Source organism: Lissotriton helveticus, chromosome 9 (genome assembly GCF_964261635.1).
Source record: "Lissotriton helveticus chromosome 9, aLisHel1.1, whole genome shotgun sequence".
Taxonomy (NCBI): domain Eukaryota; kingdom Metazoa; phylum Chordata; class Amphibia; order Caudata; family Salamandridae; genus Lissotriton; species Lissotriton helveticus.
In genome coordinates this window covers 623925826-623943358 of record NC_136070.1, presented here as the reverse complement: position 1 = coordinate 623943358, position 17533 = coordinate 623925826, and the positions used below count along the sequence as shown (strand labels likewise).

Below are 17533 nucleotides of genomic sequence, written 5' to 3'. Positions count from 1 at the left end.
ACAGCCCTTTGGTGTTTCAGCTCTGCTCGTAGGTAGATGTTGTTAGGGGCTAATCTCAGCTTCCGTAATGTCAGGTTTACTGATCTTTTTTGTGTCTTTAGTTGTGCTCTCGGTTCTTTCTTTAGGTTGTTTTTGCTGCTCTCTTTGTGAGGATTAACTTTTGGGGCAGTCTTGATTGCCAGTTCTTTTAGCAGTATTCCCATGTAGTGCTCCCAGTAGATAGTGTGCCCGACTGCAATTGATTTTTGGATGTTGTATAGTTGAAGTGCAGCTTCAGCCAGAATAGTTGAATTAACTGGCATGTATTTAATCCTTTTTTGGTTAATGGAGTAAGTCGACCCAAGCGTTATATCTGGCCTGATTGCAGTTGGCGTCTTTGATATTATATGGCATTCCTGGGGGCGATGATCGCTTTCACCCTTATCCCCCATTCTAAACCCCAAGATGTATGGGAATAACGCAAGACTAGCAAAAGTATAGTCCAGAATGGAGCTTGCTGTGGTCGAATAAAAGGTTTCTACTGGAGGAGAGTCTGTCAGAAAATCTTCAGTTTAGTGCCTGAAGGTTTTGATGTTCTAGGTCGTGGAGAAAATGGTTGTTTTGATGTTTTCTCCTGTTTAGTGGGGCACTTTGCGCTGGTATAGTATAGATTCTGTTTAGAGCCAGTGCCTCTTCTCCTGCTGACGAGCCAAGTAGATCTTGATTTAAGCCCCCTGTTAGAAGGAAGAGTGGTTTTTCCATCTGGGTGACATACTCAGCCAATTGATTGGAGATTTTGGAGGAGTCTTTAGCTCTGTTTTTGGGACGGGCGTATGCGTTGATTATGCATACCTCTTCTTCTTTATTCCCAAGGGCTAATTTTATCTTTACTGTTAATGTTGTAGATGAAGATGGATCCATAAGGATTGCCGAAGATATTGATGTAGTGGAAACGTAGGTGGCCAAGCCTCCTGAATGGTGCCAAATCTGCTGGTCCTTGCTGCTGCCATGGCAAAGCAAGTATAGCCTGTGATGTGCTGTGGAGTTATAAGCCAGGTTTCTTGCAGCGTTATTATGTCAAAGAGAGTAATATAATGCTGGAACTCTGGATCGTCCATTTTTGAGTGTAGGCCGTTAATATCCTAGGAGCAGATGCCTATGGTTGGTGCCCTTCCCCTACTGCCTTCACTGTTTTGTTGATAGCGTCAGGCCTCTTCAGGGCGTATAAAGATGGTTCGGGACAGTGTTTCCCTTATTGGAGCTTGATTTTGCTCTGATGCCACCCTTGAGCTTGCTTCCGACCAGCCCCAGAGGCTGCATATGCTTCCTTTTGGTGAGCTTCCTCGTGTGGTCCTAATTGCACTGAAGGTGCGAGTCTGATGTTTCTTTAGCACTGGGCTCAACCGGCTCGTGAATGGTGCTAAGTGAGGGCCTGCTGCCGCCGTTGAACGTGCTGCTGGGTGCTGCCAGGGGCTACTCTTGCTTCTTTTAGGTGAGCTTCCCAGTGCATCCCTAAGAACGCTAAAGGTGTGAACCTGGTGTATCTCTGGCTCCAGACTTGTCCTGCAGAAGGCACACACGATATTACACTTTGCCTTGAAAGTAGTACGCAGGACAGTTTGGTACTAGATGCTTTTAATAACGTAACCAGGTGGATTGCTGGTAATTTATACATCTGTGGTAGAGCAGGAGGCAGGAGGCACTGAGGGGAAAAATTGGTTTGATGGTGAATGTTGCAAAACACATAATAACTTAGCCATTGCTCTCAAACAGAACCCCAGGGTTGAGGAAAGGGTCAATGAATGTAGGAGTGCATACAAATCTGCCCCTCAGCAGAGGAAAAAGGTAATTAGGGAGCAGGCGTGGGAGGACCAATGTCAGGCCAGTGTACTGGAAAATAGCTCCAAGTTCTGCGAAGTGGTTAATTAACAGCCCTTTCTTCTCTGACTCTGCAAACACCAGAGTGGAATGCATCATACCTGCTGAGAGATGGGTTCAACATTTTGAAGGGACCTACAGCAGAGCTGACACAGGGGAAACTGACAATCTGTGGGAGCCTGGAATAGAAATTTTATCGCTGTCTTTTAATGTGGGTTAGGTGCATAAACGTCATTGTGGCCACAGCCGGGAAGAAAGCGTTGGGCCCGGATAGGGTGCCTTCGGATCTTTACAAAGTTGACCCCTTGACCTGGGCTAAGATTCTGACACAGGTTTTTAATGCATTATTTGTGGATTGCCCTCTTCTTGGTCCATGGCCATCATCTTGCCTATCTGTCAAAAGGGTTTGAGGTACGACCCAGCATACTACCGTCCGATTTCTTTACTGGACTAAGCTGCCAACATTATGGGCAAGATAGTACTGGACCTCTTAACCCTATGGTACGACAACTTTAAGATTATTTCAAACCTGCAGTACTTCTTCAGGCAAGGTAGAGATACCTGGATCAATGCTTTGATTTGCATAATATAATGGGACAATATGCTAAAGTCAATAAGGGCCGCCCGCATATGGCCTTCATGGATCTAACCTCTGCGTTCGATCGTGTTAACATATCTAAGCTTTGGCCCTCCTTATCAGATATGGGCATCGATGCACATTTGGTGGCCTTATTACACAGCTCTCATTTCAATCTCAGAGCCTCAGTAAGATATAATGAGAATGGTACTACATCAGCCTTCTGGGATGTTAAGAGAGGGGTCAGGCAGGGTTGTATCCTGGCCACTGTGCTGTTTACCCTCTACATTTAACAAGCTAGTGGATGTACTGTCAGCAGCGTGTAAAGATAGCCCTAGCACTCGTACCAAACTCATCCGTGCGTTATTGTACAATGTACTGTTACTTGCCCTGGCGGCTGTGGGACTGCAAACCCTTCTAAATACCTTTAATGACTTTATGGACTCCCTTGCCTCTCAATAATTTTTTCTAAATCACATATTATGATAACAGGTAGCACAAAGTCACTTAGCTGCACATTCTTCTGTAGGGGGGCAGGACTTACTAAACTTTCCACTGCCCCCTAATTGGGGTGTTGTTTAATGAAAAGGGGTCATGGGTGGCTCAAAGAGCACTTAAAAAGATTATCTTGGCAAGGGCAGCGGGGCCCACCATGGACTTTGCTAAGAGATTAGAAGCCAAACCTATACCTGCGCTACTAAAGGTCTATAGAGAAAAATGTATACCTATGGCTGTGATGTGTAGGGATACAAAGGTGTAAGTGAACTGCAGGTGGCTGAGAAGAAGTTTTTGTACAGACTTCTCGCTGCTCCCACTTCCACCCCCTCTTATATGAAACACAAAGAGCTTTGCCAGGGTTACATCTCTGACCACATCGCAGTTGCACCATTAATGCGATGGATTAAAATTTGGTCAAGCCCTGTTCCTACCTTAAATCAGATTGTTCTAGAGGACTGTATTGAACTTGAGGGGGCTCTGAATATCCCCTGGCTGGATTAAGTCCTGGAGCAGCTGAGGAGGTTAGGCTCCCCCGAGCTATTCACAAATACAAGGAGGTGGTTACGCCATAGTGATTTGAGACACATCAAAAATATGTTCCTGGCTAGGAGTCTGGGGGAAAGGGAAGGCAAGGGACTTTCCAAGCCCACAGAAAGGCAATATATAATATTGAACACAAGTCCACTAGGGCAGCCTTATTGGTCTTTTATTAATAATGCCCATCACAGTTTTCTCCTGACCAGATTTAGATGTAATTTTCTTCATTGGCTCTTAGCTGTTCCCAGAGGATTTTGAAAGCCAGATGCCTTAAAGCCCTGTCGTTGTGATCACTTTTCAGAGCAATATATTTTACATTTGATCTTTTTCTGTGATTTGTATAGTATTTTACGGAAAAAAATATATTTTTCCATTGATAAGGAACTGTAATTTTGCACAAGTGAGGCCCACCCTGATTTACTTACAAGTGCTGTCCTACCCATGGTCTGCTTTGAAGTTGCAAGCTTTCTCTCAGGAGCACTAAGACACAGGAAGAAGCTGTTTAAGGAATAGAGAGCTCCTATTTGTCTCGGTGTTGTGATGAATTGTGCATGTTTTATTAATTGTTGGATGTTTTATGGACAGTTTCTGATGTTATTCTTACTGTCGCTGCACTATTATATCCCGACTTTACATGACCCATTTTTATAGCATTGATTCTGTGTTTTTGTACTATATTCCTGATGTTATGCTTTACTCCTTTTTAGCCAAAGGTTTTACATGGGTTTATCCATATCTAATTGGAAATGTATATGTATTACTGGTTTGTTTTTAAATAGTTATGCATTGAACTTGATTTTAGGCACAAATGTTTTATTTAATGCACTGAAAAAGCTGCGTGACGCTCTTTGTGCACAAAGGAAATAGTACACAGACTGAGTAACAACCAAATAGAGGGGCCATCAGCCATGGGAGGATACACATTTTGTCCAGGACGCACATTTTGTCCAGGACGCTTGGGGAATCATTGAGACACATACGAGCGCTGGCCATGAGACACTAATCACTCAAAGTCCGATACAAAGAACAGGAGGTACCTTCCCTGTGTAGAACTCAATGTATAGAGGAACATACACTGGATATATCAAAAAGAATATATTAGACCGGTTGAAATTATATGGTGACTGACGCCAACTAGCAATCTCGTCTGAACATTAAACTTTTGAGCCCTGAAGAAGTCACAGTGGTGACGAAACGTGTTGGCACAAGCAATTCTGTGGATTTTAACTCAGAACTTGAATAAAGAAAACTGAAAATTCTACTATCAAGTCTTTTTGAAATTCTTATATGTGGGAAGATTTTGTCTGAAAGTTTATTATCACTCTGATATATTTAAACTGTACAAAACAAGTATCTATATATAAACCTTGGTGCGGGTCAACTTTCTGTGATACATGGGAGGATACAAATACCTTTTACTCACACATGGAAGGGGAGAGGGTCCACACACAACTATACCCCCCCGAACCCCCTAAAGTAAATCTAATATACACAAAAAGGGGTGGAGAGGAAAGAAAAGCATATACTGAGGCGTATAAGCAGTGACACATTTGTGTAATATGAAAAACTGCCCTCACTCACACACAATGTGTGTGACATGCTTCATCATCGGGTCTGCTGAGACGCCCAGGCGTAGCCACACACCAGGCAGAGCATAGGTAGGGGAAACATAAAATACAAGCACTTCTGCATCGGTGTATTTATATTTGTTTTGTAATGCAGGTTGTGCTTGACCTACACTCCAGATTCTTTTCACTCTCCTCTTCTGCTAGGAAGACGACAGGGTGATAAGGATCACTATGAAAGCCTGACATCCTTCTTCTTTTCTGCTCATCTGTGGTGACCTTATTTAACAGACAAGGCATCTCTTGCCTGGCCCACACATCACATAAAGATAAACCAAAACATTGTCACTCCTAACTGCATCTGCAAACAAACTTGCTTTCTACCATACTCTTTGAAGCGTAAACTTTTAACACTCCTTGCAACAAAGTGGTTTGCTCACTCTACTTCAAGTTGGAAACGAGCAGTGTCACAATTAGTACTGTCACCTACACCAAGAGAATTGTGTTTATGTTGGTAGATTTTCTTTTAACAATTAATAAATACAAACGTTGGCTTCAGCACCTACATAATTATGTCTGTAATTGATTTCCATGTCCGTAACAGTGGTTTTGGGGACTTAAATAGTGTAGGAAAGTGCCCTTTTTGTATTGTCCCCCTCCCTACTTTTGTTCCAATGCTGATAGGTATGACTCTGAATGTGCACTGGAGTCTCCTGCCTTTCACCAGACCCCTGTGCCAGCACTCTCTCCTTAAAATCATTATGTGTAAATTGAGACAAGGACTTTACCCTCCTTATAAGACAACTGTATATAGTATCAGTGGTACTCAGGACATGTGTGGTAAAGGGGTACCCAGGGCTTACAGCGCTGTTTGTGCCACCCTGAGTAACCCAAATAAACTATCTACAGCAGGTTACCATTGCAGACAGCAGGGGCAAAGCAGACTGCTTGAACTAAACTTTACCCTCACCATGCATGCAAATCAACCCTAAGGAAGGCCTCCTAAAGCCCAGGAGGCAGGGTTCATTATATCAAAGGTGTGGACATGTAAGGGCAAGCTTATATAACCTTATAGTGCATTTTACCATTAATGGATACTATAAGTGATGGACTATCATTGACATGGGCTGGCACCCAGGTAAACCCAATGTTGGCAGGTCCATTATTGTATCGCCTAAATATGTAAATGTAGTTGAGCTTATATAGCGCACAGCTACCCGCAGTGGGTTTCCCGGCGCTTGCTTAGGGAACCCGTCCTGGTATTCCCCATGTGAGATATCAGGGTATCCACAAGGTGAAAGTCAGGCATCCCGCCACGAGGGGCCGTTGTGGAGATTAAGCAAGCTATTGCCCAGAGTCGCAGAGTGTGAACCCAAGAGTCGAGGAGGCACCGGGGCGAGAATTATCGAGTCCGTGGAATTTTTAGCCCAAGACCCGCCGAGGCGGGGAATTGAACCCTGGTCCAGGACCGATCTCAGCTTCCGGGTCTGCTGCCTCTAACCCCTGAGCCACACTTCTCCTAACCCCTGAGCCACACTTCTCATATGTCATCTTTCCTATCAAACAATGTGCCTTCTCTCCCCTAACACAAATCTCAAGTCGAGGGCGATGTGGCATGCACCCAGGTGGCTACCATAGAGTATGTCCACCTTGGTTGCCCCAGCTTCTCGGTGCTCCAGCTGTTAAGCCCCCTCTTCCCGTGCTTGCTGCCACCAAGATAAGATTTTGATCTTCTGCTAGGCAGTGTGATCACTCCCAAGAGTCAGGAACAAAGGCCTGGGTAGGAAGTAGGTCACACCTCCTCCGTTCCAGGTAGTCTAGTGAAGTGGCATATAGAGGCGGTAAGCTTCAAAGGCTGCACCACCTCTGTTATGCATCAGGGCTGACTTTCAGAAGAGGAAACAGCCCTGCCCCTGCCACAAACACATTTGCACCTGGGCAGGCAGGAAATTAAATAGTTAAGGAGGTGTACACCACAGAAGGCAAGCCACACTTCTAGGGTGGGAAGCCTCGGTCTGTACATTGGAAGAAGGTTTCTAACATTTTTAGAAGCAGCAGAATAGAGGGTTTTTGTGGAAAAGGTGACCCATGCCCCAGAATGTGGTCATCTCAGGGGCGGACTAGCAGTAGGGTTTAGCAGCCCATTGGCAACTTGCTCCCACACCCCTATCTCCTCTAAATCTCGGATTTAATGGACACCTCTGATGCTAGAACCTCAGTTCTGAACAACCTGCATCAAAGGGGCCAGAAGAAGAGAACCATGTCTGCGACAACAGGACTAGCCCAAACCAAAAGAGAGATCCTCTGCACCTGGGGCAATGCTCCTAAGACTGCCTGATTGAGATTGTCCTAGGCTATCTCTCGGTTTCCCCATACAGTGGGACCGAAAATGAAAGCCTGTATCACCCTCAGACTCCCCTGGACTAGTGGCATTAGTCCCCTGAAGACTGCAGATATTACAATGTGCTGTACCTGAAGAATCACTGGTCATTGGGCCCTCACTGTATTATTGTGCATTGATTCCAAAATCCATAACTCCAGTTGTGTGTATGCTATTCCATTCATGTTGGTGTCGAAATTAAGATAAAAATACAAACTATATTTATAAATTGGTGTTGGATTTCTTTCGAGTTGTGTCAATTACTTATTGTCCATATTGGTACTCTAAAATGCTTAACACATTTTCCTCTAGTAAACCCTGACTGCTCTTTGCCACACTGCCAGGACTGAGCTTAGGATTTATTAGTGTGAATCCTAGGACCAACTTTGGGGTTTGTGATAGTACTGCATGGTGAAGCCTAATCAGCTTCACCACATAATACTCCACCTTCCTACAGATGGGCATGGGCACATGCGATAAACCAACCAAGGCACACAATGCTATATCCACTTTCATGAAAGGTATGTCACAAAGCACACAGTGCCCAAACAGCTACAAACTTTTCTTGTGGCATCTTGGGATCGATCAGGGTCAGACTCAGGAACCAAAGGAAGTCCTCGAAAATATGCTCAAACCCGCTCTGCTCCCTTGGTATCTCTTTGTATCCTCGGGCAATCGCTCTCTTTCCATCCATTCATTCTCTAACCCTCCTTCTCAATCAATCAATCAATCATAACACTTGTAAAGCGCACTACACACCGGTGAGGGTCTCAAGGCTCTTGGGGTGTGGGGGGGTCCAGCTAGTGATCGAAGAGCCAGGTCTTGAGGAGTCTCATGAAGGCCAGTAGGCACTGGGCCTGCCATACGTTGGTGGGGAGGGTGTTCCAGGTCTTGGCGGTGAGGTGGGAGAAGGATCTGCCGCAGGTGGTCGCTTTTCAGATGCGGGGGACTGTGGGGAGGGCGAGGCTGGCGGAGCGGAGCTGGCGGGTGGGGGTGTAGAAGTTGAGTCGAGAGTTGAGGTATGCTGGGCCGGTCTTGCGGAGAGCTTTGTGTGCATGAATGAGGAGCTTGAAGGTTATCCTCTTGTTGACGGGGAGCCAGTGCAGGTCTCTCAGGTGTGGTGTGATGTGGCTGCAGTGGGGGATGTCGAGGATCAGACGCGCTGATGCATTCTGGATGCGTTGCAATCGCCTCAGGAGCTTGGCCGACGTTCCTGCGTAGAGGGCGTTTCCGTAGTCCAGCCTGCTGGTGATGAGGGCCTGGGTGACTGTTCTTCTTGTCTCGGTGGGGATCCACTTGAAGATCCTGCGGAGCATTCAGAGGATGAGGAGACGGCATTGACCTGTTTGGTCATGGAGAGGGTGGAGTCAAGGATGACCCCTGGGTTGCGTGCATGGTCGGTGGGTGTCGGGGCTGTTCCTAGGGTTGCAGGCCACCAGGAGTCATCCTAGGCTGAGGGGGTTGAGCCGAGGATTAGGACCTCTGTCTTGTTCGAGTTCAGCTTCAGTCTGTTGTTGCTAAGCCATTCGGCGATGGCCTTCCTTCCTTCGTGGAGGTTGGTCTTGGCTGTGTGAGGGTCTTTGGTGAGGGATATGATCAGCTGGGTGTCGTCAGCATAGGAGATGGTGTTGAGGTCGTGCTGTCGGGCGACGTGGGTGAGGGGTGCCATGTAGATGTTGAACAGCGTCGGGCTGAGGGAAGAGCCCTGGGGTACGCCGCAGATGATTTTGATGGCCGTGGAGTGGAAGGGGGGGGGGGCGGAGGCTCTGAGTTCTGCTGGAGAGGAAGGATGTTGTCCAATCCAGGGCCTTCTCTTGGATCACGGCGTTGTGTAGGCGTGTGCATAGAGTGTGGTGGTAGACCGTGTCGAAGGTGGCTGACAGGTCCAGAAGGATGAGGGCTGCTCTTTCTCCGTTGTCAAGCAGGGTCCCGCTGTTGTCCGTGGCGGCGATGAGGGCGGTCTCGGTGCTGTGGTTGCTGCGGATCCTGGACGGGTCCAGGATGTGGTTATTCTCGAGGAAGTGGGTCAGTTGTGTGTTGACGATTTTCTCAGTGACCTAGCTGGGAATGGGAGCAGGGAGATGGGTCGGAAGTTCTTGAGGTCCTTGGAGTCCACCTTGGGTTTCTTGAGTAAGGCATTGATCTCGGCATGCTTCCAGCTTTCAGGGAAGGTTGCTGTCTCGAAGGAGGTGTTGATTGTTTTCTGGAGATGGGGTGCGATGGCTGTGCTGGCTTTGTTGAAGATGTGGTGGGGGCATGGGTCCAGTGGTGATCCGGAGTCGATGGTGTTCATGGTCTCGCTGGTTTCCTCGTCATTGACCTTGGTCCAGGAGAGCAGGCGATTGGTGCAGGTGGTGATCGTAGGGGGCGGTGGTTGTCAGGGTGATCGTGGCGTTGAAGCTGTCGTGGATGTCAATGATCTTGCGGTGGAAGAAGGTGGCCAATGAATCGCACAGGTCTTGCGAAGGCGGAATGTCGTTGGTGTTGGAGCTGGGGTTGGAGAGTTCCTTCATGATATTAAAGAGCTCTTTGCTGTTTTGTGCGTTGTTATCAAGGCGGTTTATGATGGTGTCTGCGGGTGGCATCCTTGTGGGCTGCGTAGTTGTCCAGTGTTTGTTTGCGGAGCCAGTTCTTCTCCAATTTTCGGCAGGTTCGTTTGGAGGCGTGGAGGTCTTCGGTGAACCAGGTGGCTTTCTTGCTGGTGTGGTTGTTGGAAGGTGTCTTGAGCGGGGCGAGGGTGTTGGCGCAGTCGTCGATCCACTGTCTAAGGTTGCAGGCGGCGGTGTTGGGGTCGGCGGAGTCGGCAGGTGGGTTCTGGGCGAGGGTGTTGGTTAGCTGGTCTTCTGTGATCTTGATCCAGCAGCATCGGGCATTTGTTGGGTGCGGTGGTGTGTGGTGGGTTTCCTGAAGGTGAAGTGGATGCAGTGGTGGTCAGTCCAGTGGGGTTCGGTGGTGTGGCTGAAGAAGATGTGGGGGATTGCGGTGAAGATGGGGTCCAGCTTGTGACCGGCGGCGTGGTTGGGTGTTATCACGAGCTGTCTAAGTCCGAGGTTGGCGAGGTTAGCGATCAGGGTGGTGGAGTTGGTGTCGTTGTTGTTCTCTAGGTGGAAGATCAGGTCCCCGAGGAGGATGTAGTCTGGGGAGGTGAGGGCGTGTAAGCTGATGAAGTCGGCAATGGAGTCGCTGAACTGTGGTCGGGGTCTGGGGCTCTGTAGACGAGGGTTCCTCTGATGGTGGTGACGGGGTCGGTGTGGATCTGTAAGTGCATGTGTTCGGCAGTGGTGAGGGTGTCGTCGGTGTTGGTCGAGACTCTAAGGGTGTTTCTGTGGACTATGGCGATTCCTCCTCCGATGCCATTGGTACGGGCCCTGCGGGTGATCTTGTAGTCTTCCGGGATGGCTATGGCGATGTAGAGTCGAGAAGGTCCCAGAGTTCGATGGCGTGTTTGCTGGCGGAGCGGGTGTTGAGGAGGATGCATCTGAGGTAGTTGGGTTCTTTTGTTGGAGGTTTGGTTGGCCAGATGCTGGTGAAGCTGCAGTTCTGGCAGGAGAAGGGTCCGTGGGTAAGCTTCGGGGAGGCCCAGAAGCAGGTGTGATTTCGTCCGGGATTGAGTGTGTGGAGGGTGCTGGCATCATAGCGGAGTCGGGCATCATGGCGTACCTGGGGGGCAGGGGTTCTGGTTCTGATCACTTTGTCTCTACCTTCTTTCTTCCTCTCTTTGTCTCTCAGGAAACCTCCTGCAGCTGCTGCAATTAACCTTAAGAAGCTGAGGTAAGTGACGGAGCCACCAGTAGCATCCCTGGTCTTTGAAAACTATCCTCCAAGGTTCCAGCCTACTGGGTAAATGCTCAGTGGAATAAAATGCCTGCCAAGTGTCCAGCCCTGGGCATGATGATAAACTCATATCAATCTCTGCAACATCAGTCACATCCAAGGGTCTACACAGACAGTGCTTAATTTATAAAACAAGGAGTGCAGGTGCTGAAGCTATGCTCAGAAACCTGCAGCCGGCACTATTACATGTCAGTGCGCAGAATACCAAGGCTGCATAATCTGGAATCCACCTCATGCCTCTCTAATCAACTACCAGACACTCCCTGCCCCTTTATCTCACTGTTGCATGTTTCTGCTTTCTCCCTTTGTGACAATTTTCCATCTTTCTCTTTCCCTTTTGTTTGCGATTTCCTATCTTACCCTTGAGAAATGTTCGATGTATGTGCTAGTCACTCAAAACAAATGCCGGTGGGCACCACCGGCGGCCACCAGCTCAATTTAAGCACTGTACACAGAGCTCCGGCCTACACAGCCCTCTCTATGGAGAAACCTCCCAACAGATACTAGACTTCCAGGAACTGGCTTTCATTTTCTCACTCTCTTTCTGCTTACCTGCGATCTGACAAACAGTTCTAAAAACAGTGGGAGCACCGCCGCTAACGCAGAGGAGCGTTGCCACACTACCCGCAGCACTGCAAAAAAAGGAAAAATAAATTTATAACAAGTGATCTTATTATCATTTTATTATAATGTACTCAGGCAGTTTTGTGGGCGGGTGGGGCTGCCTTTCTCACAGGGGAGGAGTGGTTTGCTCACTCCAAGTGGGCATGAATGTTTGGCCGGCACTCTGGGACGGCATAACACTCATGCACACTTTACATGTTAACCATCCAGGCTGCATTACTGCCTGGGTGGAGAACATACCCCAGGCTTTCATTTCCTGGCTGGACACCGAACCACGGCGCTCAGACCAATCACAATGCTGCATTGCAGCATTGAGATTGGTCAAGGGAGCCTGGCTGGGTGCTTCCTGATCCTGCCTCCTGTTAAGCAGAAGGAATGAAGAAAGGTTGCAGAGGCCTGAGGTGAAGCGGTGGCCGGCCAGCCGGCAGCTAAGAGATTCTTTCTTTCTTTACCCCCCCACCCCACCAATGCCAGCAGTTGCCACTGATAAAGAATGTATTATATTAGTTAAACTAATAAAACCGAATTGTATTAAAGATTAAAAAAAATATTTATATGTTTTGCCCAGCAGCACTACAACGTGAATAAACAAGCGTTTACAAGCACTATTTTCAAAAAAAGTACATTTTCATCGAATGTCTGACAAAATGTCGATATACAAAATATCTACAAACAAAAATATCGCAACAAAAATATCGATGTCAACAATATCGACATCCTATCTCCAAAAATGTAAGTACAAAAATACTGAGAAAAAAAATATCGATGTCAAAAATATCGTAATTAAAAAACATATTTTTTTTTATTAAACAAAATGTTAAATACATTAAATAATACTTATAAATGTAATAAACATAGTTAAAAATATGTCATAATATTTAAAATGTATAATTAATATCCATAATTTAATAAAAAATGAATTAAACATATACATATAATACATAATATATACTTACCTAATAATAACTTTTCATAAATATTTTAATAACTTATAAATAATTAAAACATTTATAAATTACAAATACATCTATACACATAAAATAATAATATAAATACAAATGTAAAACACATTTTAAAAAGTAAGGAGAATGTTGGCTACCGTAGGGATAAAAATTACTATTCCCACTCCAAAGAGTGCAACAGTAGGGAAAGTGTTGGAAAGCGTAGGGGTAAAAAATACTATTCCCACTCCAGAGTGTGCAACAGTAGGGAAAGTGTTGGATAGCGTAGGGGTAAAACTTACTATTCCAACTCCAGAGAGTGCAATAGTAGGGAAAGTGTTGGATAGCTTAGGGGTAAAAAAATGTATTCCAACTCCAGAGAGTGCAACAGTAGGGAAAGTGTTGGATAGCGTAGGGGTAAAAATTACTATTCCAACTCCAGAGAGTGCTACATTAGGGAAAGTGTTGGATAGGGTAGGGGTAAAAATTACTATTCCAACTCCAGAGAGTGTAACAGTAGGGAACGTGTTGGATAGCATAGGGGTAAAAATTACTGTTCCAACTCCAGAGAGTGCAACAGTAGGGAAAGTGTTGGATCGCGTAGGGGTAAAAATTAGTATTCCAACTCCAGAAAGTGCAACAGTAGGGAAAGTGTTGGATAATGTAGGGGTAAAAATTACTATTCACTCCAGAGAGTGCAACAGTAGGGAAAGTGTTGGATAGCGTAGTAGTTAAAATATAACATACTTATAAATAAACTAGTATTTTAAAATATTACATTTTTTTATAATTAAATAAATCTAAATGATTTACAAATACCAATGCATAATTATTAAAAACATAATTACTAATGAATAATTAGGTCACAATAAAGTAATAATAACTACTAATTAATAAAAATGAATTACCAATTAATAATACATTAACAATAATATAATTAGTAAAAACAATGAATGAAAATAAATTATTACTTAATTACATTTAAATTACTTCTCACCCCATTCCCCTATAAACCCATAACCCTCTGCAGAACATAATTATCAATTAATCAATTAATAAAAATTAATTACCAATTAATAAAAATTAATATTTAATTCAAAATTATATAATTAGCAAAAACAATTAATGAAAATAAATTATTACTTAATTACATTTAAATTACTTCCCACCCTATTCCCCTATAAACCCATAACCCGCTACAGAACATAATTATCAATTAATCAATGAATTAAAATGAATTACCAATTAATAAAAATTAATGACCAATTAATTAAAATTAATTTATCATTCCTAAAAATGTATAATGAATTTAGTATAATTAAATTACTTCCCACCCTATTCCCCTATAAACCCACAACCCACTACGGTCCTAAAATACAAAATGCACTTAAATTACATTAAAAAAACATATTAAATACATAATAATATACATAAAAATCATATAAAAATCGATATTAGTAATATCGACATTACTAACATCAATATTAGTAACATCGATATTACTTAGATCGATATTAACAAAATCGATATTGCTTTCCTTCGAAATTCTGTCCCTTCGATATTAAAAAAATCAATATTACTTACCTTCTATATTCTGTACCTTCGATATTTAAACATCGATATTATTGTAGGTCAATATTAAAATATCTATATTTTGTCTGCCTACCATTTTCATCACACAGAGAATAAATGAATGATTTTTTCCCTTTTTGCTTGACGCGAGGACATTTCATCCACTGCTACTACCGATGATCATAAGTAGGGAGCATGGCTTAAAGAAATAAACATGCTCGTTAGTTAATTGTGAATGTTGCCAGTACGTGGGTCCCAGGTAGCGACAAGCATTGTGTTTAGTGAAAATTCCTAACATACTCTTGCTGCCTTCACTTCTAGGCGCTATGCTTTACTATTGGTTCCACTTACAGAGATCTTCCCATAGGAAGATGCAGTGAACAATGGTCTCAAGACAACAGTCACTCTTATTTTTTGTAAGTGTATTTCATTGAAAGCTGTGTGTGAGGGTTACGGGTAAGTGTCCTACGTAAAGAATTCCTGATGTGACAGTCTTTGCATTTGGGGCCCACTGGCTCATCAGAACATCAGGGGCCGTATAATGATGGGCTGCACCAGCTCAGGGAAGGGCAGGTCGTCTACTTTTATACACCTGCACTGGGTAACCTGATATTTCTCGGGTTATGGACTGTTTTTTTCAGACAGAAATGTTCATAACAGTCAGCACTTTTGCCTCTTTCGGCTTCTGAGCTGTGGTTTCTGAAATAATACACTGGGGCCATATTTTTGAGAGGCTTGTGTCCTGTTTGCACCACGCAAAGTGGTACAGGCGTGACGTGAACCTCTAAGTAAGATTTATGAAGCCACGCAAAGCTACATTTCGTGTCTTTGAATGGCTTATAAAACTGTGCTGTGTTACCTTCTTCTTTGCAAGGGAGGTGTTCTATGGGCGTTTCTGTGGGGGTTTCCACGCAACTCCCATGGTTCTTTAAACATTCCCAGACTTACAAGGCTTGGTGCAAGGGCGACTCAAAACCCTTGATAAATATGCCCCTGTGTCTTTACTTCTTCTGTTCTTGCCCCCTCCCAACTATCTTGCTGCATTTGGTGTTCCATGCTGCTCATTGTGTTAGAAATCAACTGGCATCCCTACATATATCATTTTCTATGGAGTACTGTAATGTCTCTTGGAGTCAGTGGTCCTATGAGGCAGATAATGTAACTCCTTTTTTCTTTCAATCTACTCAACACAGGTAACCTATTTAAAATGTCCATAGTTCTCAAGGTTAAATCTCCATCTAAAATTTCAAGCAAAACCAGATCTGACGTTTGCCAGGATTCTAAGGGATACCATGGTCAAAAATAGAATTTGCGATTAAATCTAGTACCCATTCAGCCGTAGTTTACGATGATGGCATGTATTCTTGTATAAAACTCTAACCTATGCAATCACTGTCAGTCGCCATGATGTCAATAACCTTACCTGTGCCCATGTGGAGTTCAGAAAGCGAAAGTTCTCATTGAACAGCTGGAGCAGAGAGAGGTATTTCTTGTCTTCATAGTCAAACCGCGTTCCAAAGACCACTGAGCAAATGACATTTGCTACTGTTTTGCCGAAGACAAATGTTGGATCAAAAGCACCCTCTGGCGTAGGAAAAATAAAAAGAAATAGATTGCTTTAGATATCACAACGTTTTGGAGTTGTATTTGCTAGAATCAGCTCCTCACAGTGAAGAAAATATAATGGCATGTAGGCTGAAAAAGGCTGATCTTGCCATGGAACTAGAAGTGAAGAGCATGTGCTCAAGAATCCCATGGGGAAAATGGCACCCAATCAGACAGCTCTTTATAATGTCAGTAACATTATTATAATTGCTTCCTACTGAAGCTCAGCTGTTAGTGCTATAAATTCGGACTGAAAATTGCCTAAGTATTTCTCCATTTAAATGTTTAAAGACGGTATGAGATGTGTGAATGGGTGCTGGTAAGGATGTTCCTTTAGGTTAATAGGGCAGAACCCTGAGAAATACATGGAAGTGTTTAGCAATGCAGAAATGTATGGATCAGACTCCACGACAACCGCCATGTTTGTGTAATCTGGCCTACCTGAGTGTTTGACACAGCAGTTACTGAATTCATAAGCAATTGTTTGTCTGACATAAGTATTAAGCCTACAAATTTTGAGCGATGTAAATAATTTCTGTTTTCTGGTTCGACTCCTCCTCTGTTGATTATTGGAGGACGGTTATTCAACCGCCCACCCGTTGTGTACCTTTTGGCTCAATACTTTCTTTTATTTTTATTACAGGCATCCAACTAGTTTTTGTCAGAAGAACAAGAATATTGCTACTCAGTTTTTTTTAACATATCTATATGTTGAAGAAAGGATTCCTATGTTCAGCGCACAAAAAAAGTTTGCACAGTTGTGATCAATGTACTCTCCTGACTTAACTGCGCCAATGAATTGATTTTTTGTTTTTTTAAACAAAGTTTTATTAACTTTTTTGCTTGATATCATACAACATATCGCTAGCACAGTACACTGAGCCCTGGCATGTTACATATTGCGTCAGCTCTGCATCGTGAAGCAAATAAATAAAGAAAAGGAAAGGAACCATGTGCTCATTGTGCAACAGAATAATTGTCAGTAACCTTCCTAACCCATTACCCCCAACTTGTTTCCCCACCCCCCTCCCTCTAGCCATTCATCTTAGTACCATCTTCTCTTAGGGAATCTTAATACTCAGATTCCGGCATGCATTGTTACTGTCATGGCAAAAACAGTCCTGAAATACAACACAATACTATCTATTATTAACCAACACTACATCTTCCTGTCATTGTGAGTGGTGTGCCCAGTGGACCAACTCTGGAAGCCCACAGTCCTCATTGCGAGCTATTATGCGGTTCCACGCATCCACTTTCTGCAATTTAAAAGCTTCCAACATTACATCCCACTCCAATGCTATTGGGGTTTTCCGTAGTCCCCTGGCCTCCTCCCGTCTCAGTGCCGCACTTTTGGCACTACCCCACCTGACCATTTCACTATGCCATGTATGTATGGGGGTGGTTTCTTGGACTTCCATCTCATAGTGATGGCCCGTATCGTGAGGAGTAAAGACAGGTTTATAAACCTATATTGCACTTTTTTTTTTGAGTGACTTATGGAGACCTAAGAAGCATACCTCCATGGCGTTGGGTACGTCTC

At 44.2% G+C, this 17533-nt stretch overlaps 1 protein-coding gene across 3 annotated transcripts in view; it reads right to left on the bottom strand.

Moving 5' to 3' along the window:
* Positions 1-17533, bottom strand: part of LOC144781703 (cytochrome P450 2C20-like) — a 497936-nt gene that overhangs the window by 250847 nt on the left and 229556 nt on the right. For all 3 annotated transcript variants that reach the window (XM_078660677.1, XM_078660679.1, XM_078660678.1), the window contains one exon: positions 15809-15969. In XM_078660677.1, coding sequence (XP_078516803.1) covers positions 15809-15969 — 161 coding nt within the window. The remainder of the gene's footprint in view (positions 1-15808; positions 15970-17533) is intronic.